Source organism: Marmota monax, unplaced genomic scaffold (genome assembly GCF_021218885.2).
Source record: "Marmota monax isolate L192 unplaced genomic scaffold, Marmota_monax_Labrador192_F-V1.1 WCK01_AAM20220418_F8-fsc00061, whole genome shotgun sequence".
NCBI lineage: Eukaryota > Metazoa > Chordata > Mammalia > Rodentia > Sciuridae > Marmota > Marmota monax.
The window spans coordinates 18,870,148-18,893,724 of record NW_026695230.1 but is presented as its reverse complement, the minus strand read 5'-3'; the positions used below and the strand labels follow the sequence as shown (position 1 = coordinate 18,893,724).

The 23,577-nt window shown below is 37.1% G+C and overlaps 2 protein-coding genes across 2 annotated transcripts; both read right to left on the bottom strand.

The window, feature by feature from the left end:
- Nucleotides 1–11,654: 11,654 nt before the first annotated feature.
- LOC124088408 (olfactory receptor 6B9-like) lies at nt 11,655–12,599 on the bottom strand. The gene has a single exon (XM_046437953.1). The coding sequence runs from the start codon at nt 12,597–12,599 to the stop codon at nt 11,655–11,657; it is 945 nt and encodes a 314-aa protein (XP_046293909.1).
- An 8,074-nt stretch (nt 12,600–20,673) lies between these two features.
- LOC124088407 (olfactory receptor 6B9-like) lies at nt 20,674–22,015 on the bottom strand. The gene is made up of 2 exons (XM_046437952.1): nt 21,097–22,015; nt 20,674–20,699 (listed from the first exon to the last, which is right to left on the bottom strand). The coding sequence occupies exons 1-2, from the start codon at nt 22,013–22,015 to the stop codon at nt 20,674–20,676; spliced, it is 945 nt and encodes a 314-aa protein (XP_046293908.1).
- Nucleotides 22,016–23,577: the final 1,562 nt, after the last annotated feature.

The following is a 23,577-nucleotide window of genomic DNA, read 5'->3' as shown; positions in this document are numbered from 1 at the left end:
CAATATCAATTGAGGAAATAGAAGAAACCATCAAAAGACTACCAACTAAGAAAAGCCCAGGACGGGATGGGTATACAGCAGAGTTTTACAAAACCTTTAAAGAGGAACTAATACCAATACTTTTCAAGCTACTTTGGGAAATAGAAAAAGAGGGAGAACTTCCAAATTCATTCTACAAGGCCAACATCACCCTGATACCTAAACCAGACAAAGACACTTCAAAGAAAGAAAACTACAGACCAATATCTCTAATGAACCTAGATGCAAAAATCCTCAATAAAATTCTGGCCACTCGGATACAAAAACATATCAAAAAAATTGTGCACCATGATCAAGTAGGATTCATCCCTGGGATGCAAGGCTGGTTCAATATACGGAAATCAATAAATGTTATTCACCACATCAATAGACTTAAAAACAAGAACCATATGATCATCTCGATAGATGCGGAAAAAGCATTCGACAAAGTACAGCATCCCTTTATGTTCAAAACTCTAGAAAAACTAGGGATAACAGGAACATACCTCAATATTGTCAAAGCAATCTATGCTAAGCCTCAGGCTAGCATCATTCTGAATGGAGAAAAATTGAAGGCATTCCCTCTAAAATCTGGAACAAGACAGGGATGCCCTCTCTCACCACTTCTGTTCAACATAGTTCTCGAAACACTGGCCAGAGCAATTAGACAGATGAAAGAAATTAAAGGCATCAAAATAGGAAAAGAAGAACTTAAATTATCACTATTTGCAGATGACGTGATTCTATACCTAGAAGACCCAAAAGGGTCTACAAAGAAGCTATTAGAGCTAATAAATGAATTCAGAAAAGTGGCAGGATATAAAATCAACACGCATAAATCAAAGGCATTCCTGTATATCAGCGACAAATCCTCTGAAATGGAAATGAGGACAACCACTCCATTCACAATATCTTCAAAAAAAATAAAATATTTGGGAATCAACCTAACAAAAGAGGTGAAAGACTTATACAATGAAAACTACAGAACCCTAAAGAGAGAAATAGAAGAAGATCTTAGAAGATGGAAAAATATACCCTGTTCATGGATAGGCAGAACTAACATCATCAAAATGGCGATATTACCAACATTTCTCTATAGGTTTAATGCAATGCCAATCAAAATCCCAGCGGCATTTCTTGTAGAAATAGAGAAAGCAATCATGAAATTCATATGGAAAAATAAAAGACCCAGAATAGCAAAAACAATGCTAAGCAGGAAGTGTGAATCAGGCGGTATAGCGATACCAGACTTCAAACTATACTACAGAGCAATAGTAACAAAAACAGCATGGTACTGGTACCAAAACAGGCGGGTGGACCAATGGTACAGAATAGAGGACACAGAAACCAATCCACAAAACTACAACTACCTTATATTTGATAAAGGGGCTAAAAGCATGCAATGGAGGAAGGATAGCATCTTCAACAAATGGTGCTGGGAAACCTGGAAATCCATATGCAACAAAATGAAACTGAATCCCTTTCTCTCGCCATGCACAAAAGTTAATTCAAAATGGATCAAGGAGCTTGATATCAAATCAGAGACACGCCGTCTGATAGAAGAAAAAGTTGGCTACGATCTACATACTGTGGGGTCGGGCTCCAAATTCCTCAATAGGACACCCATAGCACAAAAGGTAATAACTAGAATCAACAAATGGGACTTACTCTAACTAAAAAGTTTTTTCTCAGCAAAAGATACAATAAGAGAGGTAAATAGAGAGCCTACATCCTGGGAACAAATCTTTACTCCTCACACATCAGATAGAGCCCTAATATCCAGAGTATACAAAGAACTCAAAAAATTAGACAATAAGAGAACAAACAACCCAGTCAACAAATGGGCCAAGGACCTGAACAGACACTTCTCAGAGGAGGACATACAATCAATCAACAAGTACATGAAAAAATGCTCACCATCTCTAGCAGTCAGAGAAATGCAAATCAAAACCACCCTAAGATACCATCTCACTCCAGTTAGGTTGGCAGCCATTATGAAGTCAAACAACAACAAGTGCTGGAGAGGATGTGGGGAAAAGGGTACACTTGTACATTGCTGGTGGGACTGCAAATTGGTGCAGCCAATTTGGAAAGCAGTATGGAGATTTCTTGGAAAGCTGGGAATGGAGCCACCATTTGACCCAGCTATTCCCCTTCTGGGTCTATTCCCTAAAGACCTAAAAAGAGCATGCTACAGGGACACTGCTACATCGATGTTCATAGCAGCACAATTCACAATAGCTAGACTGTGGAACCAACCTAGATGCCCTTCAATGGATGAATGGATAAAAAAAATGTGGCATTTATACACAATGGAGTATTACTCTGCATTAAAAAATGACAAAATCATAGAATTTACAGGGAAATGGATGGCATTAGAGCAGATTATGCTAAGTGAAGCTAGCCAATCCCTAAAAAACAAATGCCAAATGTCTTCTTTGATATAAGGAGAGTAACTAAGAACAGAGTAGGGTCGAAGAGCATGAGAAGAAGATTAACATTAAACAGGGATGAGAGGTGGGAGGGAAAGGGAGAGAGAAGGGAAAATGCATGGAAATGGAAGGAGACCCTCAGAGTTATACAAAAGTACATACAAGAGGAAGTGAGGGGAAGGGGAAAAATAATATAAGGGGGACAAACGAATGTCAGTAGAGGGAGCAGAGAGAGAAGAGGGGAGGGGAGGGGAGGGGAGGGGGGATAGTAGAGGATAGGAAAGGCAGCAGAATACAACAGACACTAGTATGGCAATATGTAAATCAATGGATGTGTAACTGATGTGATTCTGCAATCTGTATATGGGGTAAAAATGGGAGCTCACAACCCACTTGAATCAAATTGTGAAATATGATATATCAAGAACTATGTAATGTTTTGAACAGCCAACAATAAAAAATTAAAAAAAAAAAAGAAAAAAAGAAAAAGTGTGTTTCTCAGAAGAGCCACTCATGGCAAATTTTTAAGAACATAAGGCAAAGAGGAAAGGGCTCTTCACAGCTTCTCTCCAAACTCAATTCATAAAGATGCAAGGGTGCTTCACATATGAGGTATTGTATATGCTTTGGGGTGGTCACAGAGCATGAAAGGGAGGCACATATAAAGTACAATCCTTGTTGTCATAGAGATACACAACTAGTAATGAGCAGTGTGACTTTGACTGGGAGGAGTCATGTGAGGTCATGCTGGGGAAGACTCCAAGGCAGGATTCCCACTACTGTTGGTGCTACTGTATTCTAAAACCTGAGTGAATACTAAAGAAATGGCTTTTTAAAAAATAAATGAAAGGACTTGAGCTTCCACCTGTAGCCTCCCTACTCTAGTCTCTGAGATAGAAACCAGGTGCCTGTACAGTTGTTGTTTTGTGTTGATAGATACACCCCCCAAAAGTTTGTGGGAAAAATTTTTTTGAGTTATTGCAGCTAAGGGTGGGGGAGTTGGAAACCGGGTACCTGGATCAGCCGCAAAACCGTGCTGGTAGTAAGGGTTGATGGGATTTTCTAAGAGGTGGGAGGGAAAAAGAGGGAGAAGGGGAATTGCACGGAAGATGGCAGGAGACCCTCATCGTTATACAGAAGACATGTATGATGTTGTGAGGAGAAAAAAAAAAGTGTGTCACATTAGATTGGGTAGAGAGAAGTGATGGGAGGGGAGGGAAGGGGAAGGGGGGATAGGAAGGGCAGCAGAATAAAATAGGCATTATTATCTCTGTATGTATATATGTGACTGTATGACCAATGTGATTCTGCAACCTGTACAATCAGAAAAATGAGAAATTATACCCCATTTGATTCAAATGTATGAATTGTCAAGATCATTGTACTGTCATGTGTAGCTAATAAAAAAAGATATTAGATACATTTGCTCACATTAGGAATATGATGAGAATGAAATAAAATAAATGACATAAAAATGAAAAAAAAAAAAAGACTAGATGCCTTACCAAACTGCATTCTGTTTATTTCTCTTTAGAAACCTGGTGGAGTAGGTCATCTTGGTTGGAGATCTAGGTTCAGTTGTCCAGGGATCAGATCTGTGGAGAGGCGTCCTGGAGAACATACCCTACATCACTCCATGAGTTTTGGCCTCTCCACCTGAAAGGAGTTACAGATAGGTGACATAAGGAAATGGAGAAAAGTAATAGAGGCTTTGAAATAGCTTACTCTAAATCCTGGGGAAAATGCTTCTCTATGAAGCTGAATAATTCCACAACTTTGAATCTCCTCACCCAGGAAAGACTCCAGGGTCCACAAAGATTACATGAGAATGCAAAATTATTCAGTTACCTATTCAAAGAAAATGTAGCATCACCTCAATTTTCATGTGACAAGAATTTTAAATCCAAAATTCAAAGTTTATTTCTGGGCCTGTTGGGTGTCTGGGTTGGATAAGACATGAAGATGGCAGAGATTTTTCTGTTTGCAAGAGATTTTTCTCTTTGATCCACTCACTGTGTGTCTCTATCCCCTCACTCTCAATCTTGCTCTCTCTTGCTCTCACTCTTGGTCTTTCATTTCTCTGCCAAGGGCTAATTGTGTATGTTGACTCCTCCTATGGTCTCACCCAGACAGACTATGGAGCTGGATGGGTCCAGGGTACAATGAACCCACTGTTCAACAGAGATGACTGTTCTTTTAAAGGTATATCCTTGGGGATCTGATTCACAAGTGCCATGGATATTCAAGAGCAACAATGACAAAGAAGTTAGGGAATTTCCCTAATTATCTCCATAGGACAACAAAGAAAAATGCAAGATGGTTTTCAGGTAAAAAAGTAAAATAAAATAAAACAGAGCAGCAATGAGATCAATGGAAAATCAGGCTGGTGTCTGATCCTAATCCTAGATGCAAGCTTTTATTTTATTTTTTTAACTTTGTTTCTTTCTGGGGAAAAGTTTATTGTGACTACTCTGATTCTTCAAGATATGATGCTATATGAAGGGGATGCTGGGAGGAGGATCAAAGCACAGAAAATTGATTTCACAGTGTTGATAGAGCATACAGAGCTCTTGAGAGATGAGCTTTCTCTCTACTCCCTTCACCTAAGCATAAAAGGTATATAATTGTACATAGGGTAGAAATGAAGCACTAGTGGGTAAAGCAAATTTTAAAATTATGTTTTCTACATAGCTTAATTTTGTATCTTTTATATTTTAAAGAAATATTTCTTGTCTTTTCCTTTTGGATTGTTTTACATTGCTCTTGTTTTTCCTATACTATATGAATAATCATTACCCTGAGGGAGAGACTTAAAAGGAGGAATATCCATTTTTAGAAATCTAAAAAGAAAACAAACCAGAATCTAAAGCAAAGTAGGAGACAACACAAAGACACAAGGAACCAGCAGGTGACAGTATTGTTGCTCTAAACTAGATGGCAACCTTCTCTTTCCTCAACTCAATTTTCCCATGTCCCCTGTTACCAGCAGAGTGGTAAGACCTTGCAGGTCATAATTAGACTGTGGATCAGAGGAAAAGGATGAGGAGACTACTCAGGCTTTTCGAGTCCTGGGAATTAGGCCAGTGGAACAAGAAAGGATCTTATATCTGAGAGCTGGGCCAGGCCTGGTCACCAATCAGAATATGTGACTAGAGTGAGACAAAATGTCTGTACCCACAATGTTTCCACTGCATATAACTCTCTTTGAAAACAGCAAGTGTGGTAGTAGCAACTGAAGATTATTGTGCACTATTTGGAGATTTTTTTTCAGTTCTTAAATGTTACACCATTAGAGGAGGAGCAACAAACACAAATAAGTTGATAAAAAAGAGAATTTTGGTGCCATCTTTACAGCATTCATGTAAACATTTTCTTCACTAAAATTCTTGAGAGAGAACAATAATATTTTTAATTTATGAATTTGTTTTTTAAAAATAGTTATAAATACCAATTTTTTCATTAAAAAAATAATAACCTTTATTCAAATAATAGTAGGTAAAATAAGTATAAAATGCAAACTCAAAAACATAGTTATTACTATAGCTATTTTCATCATTTGTCTAATGTAGGGATTTATTGAATATTGTTTCATGTTTGCTTCTCAATATTCATAAAGTTTATTAACTTGGTTATCTTGGCTAGTAATATTGTAAACATTGCAACCGTAGGCCATCCTGGATATTTTAGGGACTAGTAGAATTACCCATTCAATCTCTCAAGAAAGAAATCTTTGAATTATTATAACATGTAATTTGTTTACCTTAAATTCTATAAAAATTTGAAAGATTTGAGACTGTCTCGGGAAAGGCCATGATGATATCTATGGTTACATAAGAGAAGCTATTTATAGCAAACAGATCACATCAGTAAGTTGTATGCCTGCTCCATTGTAAAGACGTCACTAGTGTTGTCTATATAACCCTTTCAACAACTCTATAGAATGTTATTACTATTTCCCAGTTTACAAACAAGAAAATAAAGATTCAGAACAACTAATAATTTTCCTAGGGTGATGTATTATATAGTGGAATCCACTCTAGTTAGCTTTAAGCAATAAGGGAATTTGGTTATTGTAAACTTTTTGAGAGGACTGGAGGAAATGCTTAGGGCTGAACCACAGAAACAACTGTCAGCACCACAATCACCTGTCCCTGCCACAATAGAAAAAGTTGCTATTGCTGCTGCAATGTTGATGAATCAGAAGCTACTGGCTTCATAACTTCTGCCATCATCCACATCAGCTAAATGGATGCCCAAACCCTGCCCTTCTCTGCCTATGTCTTGGGGGATTCAAAGTTTTATATAGATTCCACACATAACTGAGATCATGTAGGATTTGTCTTCCTGTACCTGGCTTATTTCAGGTAACATAATGTCCCCTACTTGAAAGAATGACTGGACAAGGCTCATAGTTGGAGAAGTGCCCGTTTACTGAAGAACAGCTTTGCCCATTTATAGAGCTGGGGGCGGTTCAACAGCAGGGTATTGGCACGACGATCATGAGGGTCAGCAGGGATCACCATTGGGCAGCTCTTCCTGCCACTGTCTGGGGGCATTGGGAAGTTAGTACCAGAAGAGAAGCGGGGTCAGCACCATCTTTGGAGCCGGGGCGACTCCCAACATACTTTAATTTATTTTGCCACAAATAACAGGATTTCCCCCTTACTAATGGCTGTGCAGGCAGATAAATGTCTTAGAAATCTATTGGACAGAATGGTGACTACAAGAAAAAAAGATACATTGTTTTATTTCAATGTTGTTAAAAAAGTAGGTTTTAAATGTTTTCAACCACATAAAAATGATCAGTAGGTAAGGTATTAGAATTGTCCATTAACCTGCTCTAATCATTCCACATTGTAAAAATATATGGAAAAATATCACACATAGATATACACAATTACCATTTATCAACTAAAAATAAAATTTAAAACATAAAAATCCAAAGAATCTCAGCTAAATGCATCAGACAGGAGCTAAAATTAAAGCCTTTGCCCCATAGTTTTAAGCTTTCTAGCCTTGGCATTTGAGAAAGTATTGAAAGAGATATGAAGAGATAATCAATGAAATTTGTCTCAGCCACAGAACTAAAACTTGAAAAAGCTGGAAAGAACAGCTGCTGGATATACCAGGAGGTTTTGAAGGTGTCATTACTATTATTATAGTTTAAGAGCATCATATATAATATTGACCACAGAATATATAACAAGTACAGGTTATTTTTTAGGAACTGAGTCATAAGCATATAACAAAAGAAATTTATACTATAGAATAAGAAATAATGTGTTCATTCAAATCATTATCAGGACAAGGAAGTGTTTGGAAGAGTATTAGAACCAAGAGACTGTCACTTTGAACAGGAATTAAACACATCCAGAAATCCTTGCTTCTTGATAGGTTTCAGGATAAACTGGTAACCAGTTTACAGATTGTGTTGATTTATCCTGAAAACAAAAAACAAATAAAAAACCAGGTTTTTTCATGAAGAAACTGGGATTTATGTTGATCTTTAAAGTACCATGAACAATCCTGCTCATCTTGTATTTTGTCAAATAATTTACAAGAGTGCATGCATCAAGCACTGTGCCAGATGCTTTCACGTCTATCCATTCTCTTTTAATTTTCATACCAACTTTTGAATGTAGATATTATGGCACACATTTTATAAGTAAGGAAACTGAAACTCTAATAACCCATAAAAGACATTAAGGTAACAACAGAGTTTTAAGCTAAGTATTTGGCTACAAAGCTCATTTACTTTCACAATATTTCTCCCTTACTCAGTCTCCAATAGAGTAGTTTTAAAAATCAAAATAGGTTGATTGTTAGAAGATTGTAAACCTCAGTGAGTGAATTAGCAGTACCTGGGAAAGTATATTGAGGAAACTCTTCCACAGATCTTAAAATATATCCCGATATACTCTGATAAGAGAGGAAGAGCAACCTAAAAAGGAAAAAGCAGGGGAGGGGTTCTCTGTGTAGTAAACTGAAACTTGTTCTGGAGAAACTTAGTGCTTCCTACTGATACCTGAAGGTCTACAATGCATGGCAAATAAGATGGGCACAATATATTTAAACCTGAGTATAAATTTACTGACTGTGTTAGCTTAGACATCTCAAAATCCATTTGACAATGACATCATATGGGTAGAAGAAAAGTAGAAATTATTCATAGAAAAATTAAATGTGGAGCAAAATGTTTGGTAGATTTTCAAGTTCTGACATACACTTTAGGAGAAAATAAGGTTTTCCTATGCCATGTTATTGATTTCAAAATACAAACATATGTGAGTTTTTAAAGTAGTATTGTTTATTCTGGGTATCCCCACAATGATATATTTCAATTTAACTAATAATTGTTGGATTCCATATCAGTCAGGATTCCAGAAAGAAAAAGAAAACAATCTCTGATGAAATTTTTTAGGAGAATTGCACATTACAACTATCCAGAGGCTGGACAAGGTGAAAACAGCCAGTCAGGAATATTGAGCCATGTAAGGACTAGCAGAGCAGAAACCCAGCACACCTGTAGCCTGAGACGGGTGGGGGCCGGCGGGGGGGGGGGGAGGGTCACTAGGCATTACCAAAATCACACAAGTCAGCCAGGAAAGAAATGTCTTGCATTCTCTGTTTGCATCCTCCAATTTCCAGCTAGAGCTTCCACCTGGTTAAACCAAATTGGAAGCTAGAGGTCCATAGGATCAATTCCTCTCACCTCCTTGGAGATGGGGTATGCAAAGGAATAAGGAAGTGCAGAGGATAAAAACTGAGGGTCAGGAGTTCGAAGTAGTAATAACTAGTACAAGGCCTGTAATATCAAGCAATGTGGAAGCTATTATAGATATAAAGATGAATAAGGTTAATTTCTACTCTACAGAAACCCACAGTATAGTGGCAAAGTAAAACACATAAACTGGTAACTGTCATTTAGAGTAAAAAGGTGCTACAGCTGAATATTTAATCAACTCACCTTGTTCCTGCTTCATTTTATCAGTGACTACTCTTCATCTGGTAGAAGCACAAGCTGAAGATCTAGTACTTTCAGAAACTAAAAATGCCATCATAGAACTTATTATATATCCATAAATTTTATGAGAAATTTTTAATATTGCAAATTTCAATTGGTAAAGATGAATTTTCTTCTTCATGTGACCCCTTTCTTCCTCATTTCACTTCAAAATGTGCTAATCATCTTTTAATTTTTTGAGTATGTTACTACCTCTCTTGACTCTTGGGTCTTCCTCTCCCCACAACCTTGACTCACTGCTACCCACAATTTATCACCCAACTAAAGCAATAGCCTACATGCTACTTACGCTAGAATATTTTCTCTGAGCATCTTGGCCATCTACCTACCATTTGCTTCCATAATACCTGTATTTGTATCATCACACTTATAGCATATAATATATTTGTGCTCTTATCACTATTTATCTCTAAACTATTCAAAGGAATAATTCGTTTTACTTTGTTCACCATTTTGTTCTCAAAGACTATCATGGTAATGGTCTTAGAATAAAGGTAAAATTAGAAGAGAATTATAAAACCACCAATATTATTATTCATATCAATGGTGTTTCATCATCAATAATCCAATGCAATCACAAACACCACTACTACAACCTTGCATGGAAAGCAAACATAAGAAATACTCAGTAAATGAATGAATAAGTATGGGAAGAATTGATTTGTTATCACTATTGAAAACTTTAAGAGAGCTAATATCAGAATGGATGTCTCACATTCAGGATAAGTAAAATATAAGGTTTACTTCATGTAGATGGGAAGAGAGAAGATATTATTAAAGTTTATGGATAATAGAATTATTCTAAAATAGATATTATAATAATAACAGAGTATGTTCTACTTAAATCATATTGAGAATTCCTAAGTAGTAGAATAACATAATAAGAGCAATATGTAAGAAATTAGCCAAGATATGTTGAATAACTTTGCAAGTGACTTAGAACAAATAATTTGGGGGTCTCACTTATGTTAGGAATATATAGTTATATATAGGAATATATAGTTAGAATATCTCTTCCTGATTATTTCTTCTATATTTAGTCTCAATTTAATGAGATTTGTAGAATTCTGTCTGGTATACTACAGTTCCTTACCTAGTTAGCAGATGCCTCAATGATGTATAACACTTACTTGTTTTAGGAAATTTTGCATTTGTTTTTCGTTAATTTGTATGTAGCATTTATTTTATAATGATGTATTGAGAGTTTCAGCTTGGTCCTACATGAAAGTAACAATATCCCATTAGTTTGTTGGTGGTCGCATGATACACCCTGGAAAGCCAAAAGAATTCAAGAACTCAAAAGAAAGAGTCTTAAGAGATATACAACCAACTGCAAATGTGACAGGAATATCAATTATTTCATCTCTTGTGAAACTATTGCTCTCACCTCTGTAACGAGAAATGAGTTTTAATAGTCCTAGAAGGAAACTAAAATTGGAAGAGAGTCATAAAATATCAATATTATTATTAATGTTGATAGTATTCCATCATCAACAACCTGAAGCAATCACAACCAGCACTATCACTACACCATTATCCGTTATCACCACATCTATACTTAACAACAGGACTGCTTTCAACATGTCAATGCTTGTTAGCTAACTTGCCTCCAGAGCCACTATCCTAGAATCTTGAGAGGGAGGGAAAGGGGGAAGGGGAGAGAGAAAGAGAGGAGAGAGAGAGAGAGAGAGAGAGAGAGAGAGAGAGAGGGAGAGAGAGAGAACCTAAAACAGTGGATTTTAGAGTGAGATTTCCTAGGCTCAAATAATGAAATTGATAGTAATTAGGTAACAGTCCTAAACAACTTATTTACTCTGTTCTTCATTTTTCTGATTTGCAATAAAAATAATAAACTCATAAAATTTTACAGGAATAAAATGATTTATTATGATTAAAGTGCTAAGAACAATTTCTTGCACACACTAAATATTTATTGTAATTGTATGATTTCAAGGCACTAATAAATATCTACATTGTTTATTAAAAATAGTCCATTGTTAGCATGACAAATATTATGCACTATTTTCTACATTTTCTCCTACAATTTTTTTCCTTTTCTCATGCTTCAATTTCTATAGGAATCCATATTGTAGAACAGTGCTAGTAATAATGTGACCATGACAAATGTCATGGAAGAACATCCTGCATGGGACACTGTCTCCTCCTCAAGGCAGCAGAGATCAGCTGAGCAAGAGGCATTGACCTCCCCTCAGGGTCTTCTTGATAGCATTCTTGACTTCTTGATTCCTTAGACAGTAGATGAAAGGATTTAGCATGGGTGTGAGGACTGCATACACAGCTGAGATTAGTTTGTTGGAATTAAATGATGCAATAGCTCTGGGTCGGACATACATGAAAATCATGGCTGTGTAATAAATTATGACTACAGTGAGGTGGGATGCACAGGTGGAGAAGGCTTTCTTCCTTCCCTGAGTGGAGGGTATACGCAAAATGGTGGACACTATGTAGAAATAGGAGAGGACAGTGGTGATGAGAGGAAAAACAAGAATAACAATTGCCAAAGCAAAGTCCACCAACTCCGCTGTGGACATGTCTTTGCATGCCAGTTTGAGGATTGGTGAGATATCACAGAAAAAGTGGTTCATGACATTAGAGCCACAGAACGCAACATGTGAAATAAAATAAACTTTGATGACAGAGACTGTAAAACCACTTATATAGGAGAGGGCCATCAGCTGCACACAATAACCTGTGGTCATGATGACTGTATATCGAAGAGGGTGGCAGATGGCCACATAGCGGTCATAGGCCATGGCTGCTAAAAGCACACACTCTGTGCAGGCTAGAGAGATAAAGAAATAGAGCTGGGTCATGCAACCTGTGAAGGAGATGCGTCGTCTCTGCAGGAGGAATCCATCCAGCATCTTGGGAACTGTGACAGAGACATACCAGACCTCCAGGAATGACATGCTACTCAGGAAATAGTACATGGGCTTATGGAGGGAGACTGTGTCCCAAACAGTGAACATGATAACAAGATTCTCTGCTACCACCAACAAGTAGACCATGAGGAAGAGGAAGAAGAGCAGGAGCTGCATCCATGGGGCAGTGGGGAAGCCCACCAGGATGAACTCACTGACCAGAGTGATGTTCATCTGCTGCATGACTGACAGCACTTGGAGATACTAAAGTCTTCTATGGTAACACCACAAAAATGAAAATGTCTATGGCATCAGACCAAATACCAAAATAAGTCAGCAATTCTGTTTTCCTGTAAATAAAACTCATAAAATAATTTCTGTTAAAGGTACTCTTCTTCAAATGTGATGCAAATTTTTTTTTTTTTTGGTTTTAACAAAAGCTTCCATGAATTGAAACACACTTCCAAACCAATTATTGACGGTGATTGTAACTTACCTATTGACAATAATTGGAATGTCAATATTCATGTCATTCTTTGTTCCATTATTAATGAAGATAGACACATTTGTTTCTTCCATGTTGATTCCATTTCTATGTTTAATTAAAAACTTACCAAACAAATATTTATTTCCACCTGAAATAAAACATGGAGGTAAGCATTGGGTCAGAAAATGTTCCAAAAGTTTAATATTTCTGGGATCTCTCCACTTTAGTGTTTTGATCCAGCACAATTTCTTCGAATTAGAGTCTGAAGAAATTTTTAAATGACAATAGCTATTGGAAAATTTCATGTATACAAAAACCAGGTCAAGTTCCCCAGCAACATTTGCTTTCCAACACACTCCCTTCCTGCATGGAAATTTTTCCCTACTATACTCAATCTTATACACACTCCTTCATGACTGTGGCCCAATTGCCATATTCAATTAATATTCATGTATTTCATATTCATATTCAATTAATATTCATGTATTTGAACATTGATTGGCAAATACATGAATATTAATTGAATATGGATTAGCAAGTAAATTAATGAATCCCTTGCAACTTTGATATCCATAGAGAATCATCCAAAGGCAGATGAGAGAGATCACTGGATCTCTACTGGCAAGACAGTATCTATAAGGCATCTTTGACAAATCTAGAGCTTGTACTTGCAGGATACTTTGATAGATCTGAGCCCTAGTCTCCAACTAACTTGGTAGGTCCTCTTTCTAAAGACCCAGCATTGTCTCAGGCTGAGATCCAAAGAGATGAGGAGGGGCTGGAGAGCACATGAGTACAGCACAAGGACAGATGGTTATTGTAAAGCTGGAAGGTCATCATGTTTTTTTGAGCTAGCTCAAATATCTTATCAATTCATTTTATTAAAGACCTCCCTAAAGCCTGGCTTTAAAACATTGCTTGCTATTTTTGCCAAACTCCTGTCCATGATGTGTTGTTCTCTTTGCACAGAGAATGTGGTAGGCCATTCAGAGTTCACTCTGATATGCCCCCAGCTACAGATTTTCTGGCCTTAGTTCTTGGCAAGAGGCTGAAGGATGAAGTACTGAAATATATATTATTGGCACCACTATCTACTTTCCATAGTTGCATGCATTAGTATGGCTCAGCACTGTTCGCTGGGTAGAAGATTGCCCCTTAATCTCAACCTCCAATCTACACTTTCACCTCTGAGGAAATTGACTAATAAGGAGCTCTTGGCCTAGTTCTTAATCACTAGCCAAATGCTTTTGATGGAAAAAAGAAATTTGTATGGTATCAGAGAATAACTAGTTTTTCCTATGACCTAGCCCCATTAGGAGTCATCACCAATACAGAAATGCTACTCATTAGATCATGTGTTAACAATGCATGACTCCCTCCTCAGCCACACAATTAACCTTATACTCACCTCTGCACAGAAGAGCACTGACTTTAGAGTCAGAACAAGGTTTCAGGTGTTATTTACATCACCTAGTTGTTGTATCATAGTGAGCAGATTACTTAAGGAAAGGTACTTCCATCCTATAAAATGGGAACAATTACAATTGGACTGTCTTGTGAGAAGGAATATGATGATGCATTGAGATCATTTAACATAGGACTTAATTTATAGTTATTCTCTATAAGTATTAGCTGCTATGTTACTCTACACTTATACAGTTTACTCGATTGTACGTTTTCACTCCTGTGTACTCAAACTCTTTTTGCACTTTTCCTTTTATATTCTGGGAGACAAAATGACCCAAATTTGTTAGAGAGTAGGATTATAGCATCTGTAAAAATTTGCAGATCTTTCATGCCTTATTCCTAATTCACTCTAATGAAATATTTTTATTATTCAACACCCCATTTTCTTCAACAAATGTACCTCTAATATTTGCTAGTTTAGAGCATGCAGAAATGCAAAATCATCTCTTTCTACTTTCCTTGTTGTAGAAGCAAAAGCACTAAGTTATGGGCTCTCTGTGGCATCCTAGAAAAAAAAATTCATTATGATCTAGGACTTCTTTGTTTGCAGTCCTTAATGTGCTGTCCTAAAGGATCAAAACTCTAATGTCTTCTGGAACAAGAAACATATCCTTCATGCCCCTAACACCCAACAGATACAGATCTTCCCAAATCTCTCAATTTTGAGTATGGATGTACTGGATCTTCATTTCCCATATTATTCCCCCAAATACCCTTTCTGATGTTCAAGAATGGTACCTGCATCCATCTCCCTAAGTTCTTCCTCATCATCTTTGGGGATATCTTCAGGGATCAGTCAATCTTTGTTGGTATCTCCATGCACTCACCAGGTCTATCTGTCCTTACTCTGAGAATAGAAAATTCTTCAGACATTTATACTGATCATGGGAAAGAAAACTGGTCTGCAGATTATCATACTCCCTAGGAAAATCATGACACATCCTTGCCTAGACTGCATGGTAGGTGTTGCAGCTACAAAGCAAGAAAACAGGAGCGGGGACAAGATAATATATTCACCACTTGTCTACCCTGCCTTTTTTTTCTCCATGTGTTTTCCCCAGGGCCAACTTGTGCTCAGCCTGTCTTGGCTCTAGGGAAACTTGATGTGTATTGCCAAGACTATGTCTAGGGCACCTGGAAAGCTGAATCTCTGGCTACCTATCAATTTCTGTTAAATAATGGATCCTGTTTATTTATACCTCTGAATATGGTGTGGTCCTTTCACTTATCAGTATATGCAAGCTGGTATTATATCAAATTACTCAGAAACCAGAGCAAGAAACCTAAGTGGATTTAAGATAACAGACTTATTTTTTATACTTATTTTTTATACTTTATATAAAATATGCTTTCTGCTCTTACTGTTCTCTCCCTGTGTACAAACTGCTGTGCTATATGATCCTGGAATAAAGTATACAGGTCCTGAGCTCGCCCTAAAATAAAAAGTAAACCATATAATTAGGTGACATGTTCCATAAGACATATATGAACAAAATGCTCTAGGAACTCCAAGGAGAGAAAGATCCTTTATAACTGAAGAACACAGAAAATATTTCTTCAAATAGATGTCATTCCAGACTCATGGAAAGAAAATATTTGAAAGCAGTATGATGATAAGTAATTTTGGGGGGCAGGGATTCTTTTCAGTTATACATAACAGTAGAGTCCATTTTGATAAAATTATACATGCATAGACTATTAGGGCAAATAATTTTGATCTCTAGTTCTGGCCCCTATTCCAGTTCCAACCACCATGCAGGAACCTGAAGCTGGTCCCTACAGCCATATACAGGTACACTACTATCCCCAGACCCTATAACTTGATATATGCATGCTATAGTCCTCCATGCATATGCCTGTGGTAAGTCCTGGTCCTGCCCACAGTCCTGGTCCTTGATGCTGGAGAAAGATGTAACTCTAAATATCCTAAGAGCCCTCACCATCACTGTGACCCCTTGCAGCTCTGCAACAAAGGACCTTGCAATTGTTGATGTTGCAGATAGCAGCTGCCTGAGCCAACCAGAAACTGCACTCCATTGAACTCAGAGCTACTACACATACTGATATGGGTGGCTTGTGCCACTAGATACAGACCCATAGCTTGTAACATTGTACTTCCTCCAGTAGGTAAAAGTATGTCCTAACCCACAGCCAGTCCACAAAGTCAGGAAGAAGTGGCTACTCATCAAATGTGCAAACAAATTTGCAAAGCTTCAAGGATCATTAGAATTAGGAAAATAGTAAACTATAAAAGAAATGCAACAAATGTCTAGTAACAAACCCCCCAAAAAGAGATACATCAACTGCTTGACAAAAAAAAAATCACAATAATTGTTCTAAAGATGTTCAGTAAGCTATAAGAGAATACAGATAAATGATTTAATAAAATAAGGAAAATAATAAGGAGAAAAATGAGAGGTTCAAGAAACAGATAAAAACATAAAAAAGAACGAAACAAATTTTGAAGATGAATAATATAATGACTGAAATGAAAAATGAAATAAAGGATTCTAATTGTAATCTTGATCATGAAAAAGAAAATCAGCAAACTTGAAGACAGGTCATTTAAAATTATTCAGTCAGAGGAGAAAAGAAAAGAACAAAAAAGAATGAAGAAAGCCTACAGGATTTATGGAACACAATGCAGAGGGGAAACCAGTTTTAATACTATAGTTTAAAAAGAAAGAAAGGAATGAGCAGAAAGTTTATTTAAAGAAAATAATTATTAAAAAAAAAACTTTCCCAAATCTACTACATGAAGCTCAAAGGTCCCTAAACAGGTTCTTCCCAAAGATGCTTCAATGAGACATAACAATCTGCCATACTCTGAATGTTTATGCTCCCTCTTTCAAATTGATATGTTGAAAACTTAATCACCGGTGTAAACATATTAGGATATGGGGCCTTTGGAGGGTAATTAGATCATTAAGACTCAGACTTCCTAGATTAATGGGATTAATGTTCTTATCAAAGACACCACAGAAGCCAGGTATGGTGATGCATACCTATAATCCCACCAGCTCGGGAGGCTGAGGCAAGAAGATTGAAAATTCAAGGCCAGCCTTAGCAACTTAATGAGGCCCTAAGTAATTTAACAATACAGTCTCAAAAGAAAAAAAGGTTGGGGATGTAGCTCAGTGGTATAACACCCCTGGGTTTAATCTCTAGTACTGTGTGTGCATGTGCGTGCACACACACACACACACACACACACACATACAGAAAAGAGGCCACAGACAGCTGCCTCATCCCTTCCACCATGTAAGGACACAGCAGAAGCATCCTGTGTTCACCAGAAGAAGGGCCTCACCAGACACTGGATCTACAGCACCTGGATCTTCTTCAGAACTATGAAAAATTGTTTTCTGTTATTCACATATGTTGTTTATATTATAATATCAGAGCAACCATAACAGAAAAGGTTTAAACAGGTAGTTAAAAATCAAAACTGAAGAAAGAAATTTGAAAGCAGCAAGAGAAAAGAGGCTTGTCATATGAAGGAAGCCCCTATCAGGAGATTGATGGACTTCTCAACAGAGACCAGCATTGCAAGTCTGGAGACAGGGGATGGTATGTCCAAAGTGCTGAAAGAAAAAGGGCCAACCAAGAATACTTCACACAATGAAGCTGTATTTCAGAGATGGAAGAGAGAGAGAAACATTTTTTTTTCCTGAAAAACACAAAACAAGTCTTAACAAACTTAAGATAGAAATCATATCAATTTTTAATTTTAAAAAAATTTGTTGTTTTTATTGATGAACGTTTAATTTTTATGTGTGGTGCTAAGGATAGAACCCAGTGCCTCACACATGCCAGGCAAGTGCTCTACCACTGAGCACCAGCCCCAACCCCAAATATCTTTTTTTCTAGAATGGTATGAAACTAGAAATTGTACTAGGAAGAAAGTAGAAAACTCACTATGAGTGGAAATTAAACAATGTGTTCTTACCCTATGGATAAATGAAGAAATTAAAAAGAAAATAAAAGATATCTTGAGACAAGCAAAAATTGGAAGCACAGCATACCAAAAATTAAAAGATGCAACAAAGACAGTTTTGAGAGAGATTCATAGCAATAAATGCCTATAATATGAAAAAAAAGAGAAAGATCACAAAGAAGCAATCTGTCTCTACATCTCAAGGAACTAGAAAGAAAAGCAAACTAACTAAACCTAAAGTCAATAGAAGCAAGGAAATAAAAAATCAAAGCAGAAATAAAGGAAATAGAAACTAGAAAAATAATAGAAAAAATCAGTTAAATAAGCATCTGTCAGCAGATTAATGAATAAAGAAAATGTGGTTTATCTGTATCACAGAATAGTATTCACTCTTTAAAAAGGAGGAACTCCTGCCATTTGTGATGACCTGCATCAACAAGAAAACATTATACTAACTGAGATAAGGCAGAAACAAATAGAAGCATAGCCTGCTCTCACTTATCTGCAAAAGCTTAAAAAGTTGCATTCATAGTAACAGAAAGAAGAATAATGGTTACTAGGGGACGGGGTAGCTGGGAACAACTAGAGATATTGGCCAAATGGTACAAATTTTCAATTTCAACACAAATAATTTCTGAGGATCTACAGTATAGCATGGTTACTACAGTTAATAGTAATGTATAGTGTACTTGACATTTGCTATTTGAGTCAATACCAAGGGTTTTCAGCATACACACACAAAAGGGTAATTATACAAGGTGATGGGTAAGTTAACTAGCTTGATTGTGGAATCATTTCACAATGTATACATATGTGAAATCATCATATTGTATGACTAAACTCATTTTGTCCCCAAGTTCCAAATGTGGAACAAGTATAAAGATTTAAATTATGCAACAAATACTCCACTTATAGTAACTTTGAATTAGTTATTATGTTTTTAGAGGCCTATTCTTTTGAGAAGTAATACATGAATGATTAGAGCTTTGAATACATACATATTTAATATGAAAAATATATATATAAAGGATATATAAGCTCTAGATTATTATTTTCAACATATTTTAATGCACTAGGTCAATATCATTTAAATATTAGCAGAATTGAAAGTCTGAGACTTAAAGAGTTACATAAATGTGATTTTTGTCAAACATATCTCAATAAAGTTGGGTGCTGAAAAGAAAACTGTGGGCAGGTTACATTTACAAATAAACATGAAAAATTCTTAAAAACAAACAACAATGACAAAGAATTCTAAAACTGTTTTGCATTAACTATACAAATATGGAATATTACCTGTGCTAGAATATAAACCATGACTAGGATGTGATCAATAAGAATGAGGTGAGAAAACTTTCAGTGTGGAGAGACTAGCACAGCAAAGCATGTGGAATAATGAGAGCAAAAGGTGAGAGGACAGAATCATGAGGCCTCTGCAGAGACTAGAGGTCCTAACCACTGCCTTGGACTCCAGGAAGCAGGCAGTCACTGAAGGGACACACACTGCCAAAGGATGCACTGTGTGCTCAGAACAGGGGAAGTGGAAGCCTCCCTGTCGATAGAGTTGACCATAGCCTAGGGAGGCCCCAGAGTCTCTGCTACAAATTCTGCCTCAAGTAACCATTAAACTCTAGAATTGGTTGCTAGAAGTCTTAAAAGAATGAAGACCCAAGAGCTCCACTTGTGTCTGAGGCAATAGCCAAATGTGGCTGAAATGAGCTGAAGCAAAGGCCTGAGAAAATGAGGAATCCTAGAGGAGATTCCCTCCTCCACCTCCTCCTCTTCCTCCTCCTCCTCCTCCTCCTCCTCCTCCTCCTCCTCCTCCTCATGAGCTTCCTTCCTCCTCCTCCTCCTCCTCCTCCTCTTATACTCTTTGTCTAAAGGTGAATGGTGAATTGAACAAATTCTGGGAAGGTTGGGACTGTTGGTCTTCATAAAATGAAACTATGGAACATGACAATCAGAGAGAGCAACTTTGCCCTGAGAAATGATTCTAAGTGAAAACAAGACACTTTCCTTTAGGTCCCTGGGCAAACTTTTAAAAAGTGATAATAATCACAGCCTAATATTTATCTGTACAGGTTCGTCATGAGCAAGATATGAAATTAAAAACAAAGAGATAATTAAAATGTACTGTGAAGAAACTGGAAAAGCAAACAAAAGAACTAAGTTTATTCATTTGGTGAGAACTAATAGATATTTTTGAGAACAGGAACTGTATTTTGACGCCATGCATATTTCAAACGTACATTAAATATGCAATTATGTATGCAAGCATATGTATTAAAATTGAATATATTATATTATTATATTGTTTCAAAGTACCTAAGTATCTATGGTGTAAAATGGTTAAAGCATGACTTTTTTTTATGGTTCAAACAATATATAGCGTCTTCCTTTAAAATTTTTTACATACTATAAATTTTTTAGGAATCCAGGTTGTAGAAAAGTGCTGGTAATAAAAAGGACCATGACAAATGTCATGGAAAGAACATTCTGCATGGGACACTGTCTCCTCCTCAAGGCAGCAGAGATCAGCTGAGCAGCAGGCATTTGCCTCCCCCCAAGGTCTTCTTTTTTTTTTTTTTTTTTTTTTTTTTTTTTTTTTTTTTTTTTTTTTTTTATTTTTTTTTTTTTTAATTTTTTATTGTGGGTTGTTCAAAACATTACAAATTTCTTGACATATCATATTCCACACTTTGATTCTAGTGGGTTATGAACTCCCACCTTCACCCCATACACAGATTGCAGATTCACATCAGTTACACATCCATTGATTTACAAATTGCCATACTAGTGTCTGTTGTGCTCTGCTGCCTTTCCCATCATCCACCCTCCCCACTCCCCACCTCCCAAGGTCTTCTTGATAGCATTCTTGACTTCCTGGTTCCTTAGACAGTAGATGAAGGGATTTAGCATGGGTGTGAGGACTGCATACACAGCTGAGATTAGTTTGTTGGAATTAAATGATGCAATAGCTCTTGGCCTGGCATACATGAAAATCATGGCTGTGTAATAAATTATGACTACAGTGAGGTGGGATGCACAGGTGGAGAAGGCCTTTATCCTTCCCTGGGTAGAGGATATACGCAAAATCGTGGACACTATGTAGACATAAGAAAGGACAGTGATGGTGAGAGGGAAGATTAAAATGACAATTGCCAATGCAAAATCCACTAATTCGGCTGTGGACATGTCTTTGCATGCCAGTTTGAGGATTGGTGAGATATCACAGAAAAAGTGGTTCATGACATTGGAGCCACAGAAGGTGACATGTGAAATGAAATAGACTTTGATCACGGTGATCATGAAGCCAGTCATGTAGGAGAAAGCAACCAGCTGCACACAATAACCTGTGGTCATGATGACTGTATATCGAAGAGGGTGGCAGATGGCCACATAGCGGTCATAGGCCATGGCTGCTAAAAGCACACACTCTGTGCAGGCTAGAGAGATAAAGAAATAGAGCTGGGTCATGCAACCTGTGAAGGAGATGCGTCGTCTCTGCAGGAGGAATCCATCCAGCATCTTGGGAACTGTGACAGAGACATACCAGACCTCCAGGAAAGATAAGCTACTCAGGAAATAGTACATGGGCTTATGGAGGGAGACTGTGTCCCAAACAGTGAACATGATAACAAGATTCTCTGCTACCACCAACAAGTAGACCATGAGGAAGAGGAAGAAGAGCAGGAGCTGCATCCATGGGGCAGTGGGGAAGCCCACCAGGATGAACTCACTGACCAGAGTGATGTTCATCTGCTGCATGACTGACAGCACTTGGAGATACTAAAGTCTTCTATGGTAACACCACAAAAATGAAGATGTCTATGGCATCAGACCAAATACCAAAATAAGTTAGCAATTGTGTTTTCCTGTTAATCAGACTCATAAAATAATTTCTGTTAATAGGGACTCTTCTTCAGATTTGAAGCACAAATTTCCATTAACTTTTTTCTTTTTTTCTTATGAAACTCTTCCTGGATCAAAAATTGCCTTCCACACCAACTCTCACTTACTTGAAGATAATGATTTGAATATCATGATCTATCTCATTCATAGCTACTTTTCAATAATTATGGACAACATGTCTTTCTGTGTCTCTCATTGGTTCAAGGACTTTAATCAATTAGTAACTGCACAAGATGTACTCCTTTCTAAAAGAAGCCAGAAGATATCACAGGATCAGATAAAGTTTTAAAAGTTTAGTATTTGAGTGATCTGTTAGCTGACATATTTTGAGCCTGCCTAATTTGTTCAGTGTACAGTGTATGGAAATTTTAAAATAATAATAGCTGTTCAAAAATTCCTTAAATCCAGCATTGACTTCACATCAGTGAATGAAATATGACAAATTTTAATTATCACACATAAAAAGTACCTCATAGTTCGATCCCTACCTACTTCTCCAGTCTCATCTCTCATGACCCTATAAATAATACTCCATGCTCCACACATACTCACCCTTCTTTTGCTCCCCAGGTTTATATGATCTCTTTTGTCCCTGTGGCTTTGCATATATTATTCCCTCCTCCTATTACATCCTTTTCTAATCTTTACCTGGTGATTCAAGGTTCACGATTACATTTAGAAGTCATCTATGAAAACTGGGTCAAGTGCCCCATCAGCATTTGCTTCTCAGTGCATGCTCCCCTCCTGCATTGAAATTTTTATCTACTACACTGCAATCTTCCAAAACTCAAGATGCTTCCCTTCAAGACTGTGACCAAAATGCCTGGGACAATGACTGGAAAACACACAGATAATGACGGAATGTGGATTAACAAGTGAATCAATGAATCCATTGTAACTTTGGAATCCATAGGAAATGGGTCAGGGACAGAGGAGAGAGATCTTCAGATTTCCCCTGGCAGAAGGCACATGTCCATCAGGCTGTACATCATTGACACATTCAGAGTCTGCACTTCCAGTACCCTTTCATGACAAACATATATAGAAGGTTTGAGAACCCTGGTATCTGAGCCCTGCTCTCCATTCACTTCTGAGGTCAGTATTTCTAAATATTAGCCATTATCTCTGACTCTGGTCCACAGTGATGAGAAGCAGGAGGTTACATGAGTGCAGCACAAGCACAGATGGACCTTGTGAAGAAGGATGGCAGAACATTTCTGTGAATTATCTCAACTATTTTAGTCTTTGGTCAGATAAACAGATATCACAGGATAATCTCTTAAAATATTATGAATGAATGTGTATCTCCATTAAATACCACCCTCATACATAAAGACTGAATTGAGGTCCTGCTTTCAGATCATTGCCCATATCTTCTGCCCAATCCATGCATTGTTCACTTTCCACCAAGGAGGATG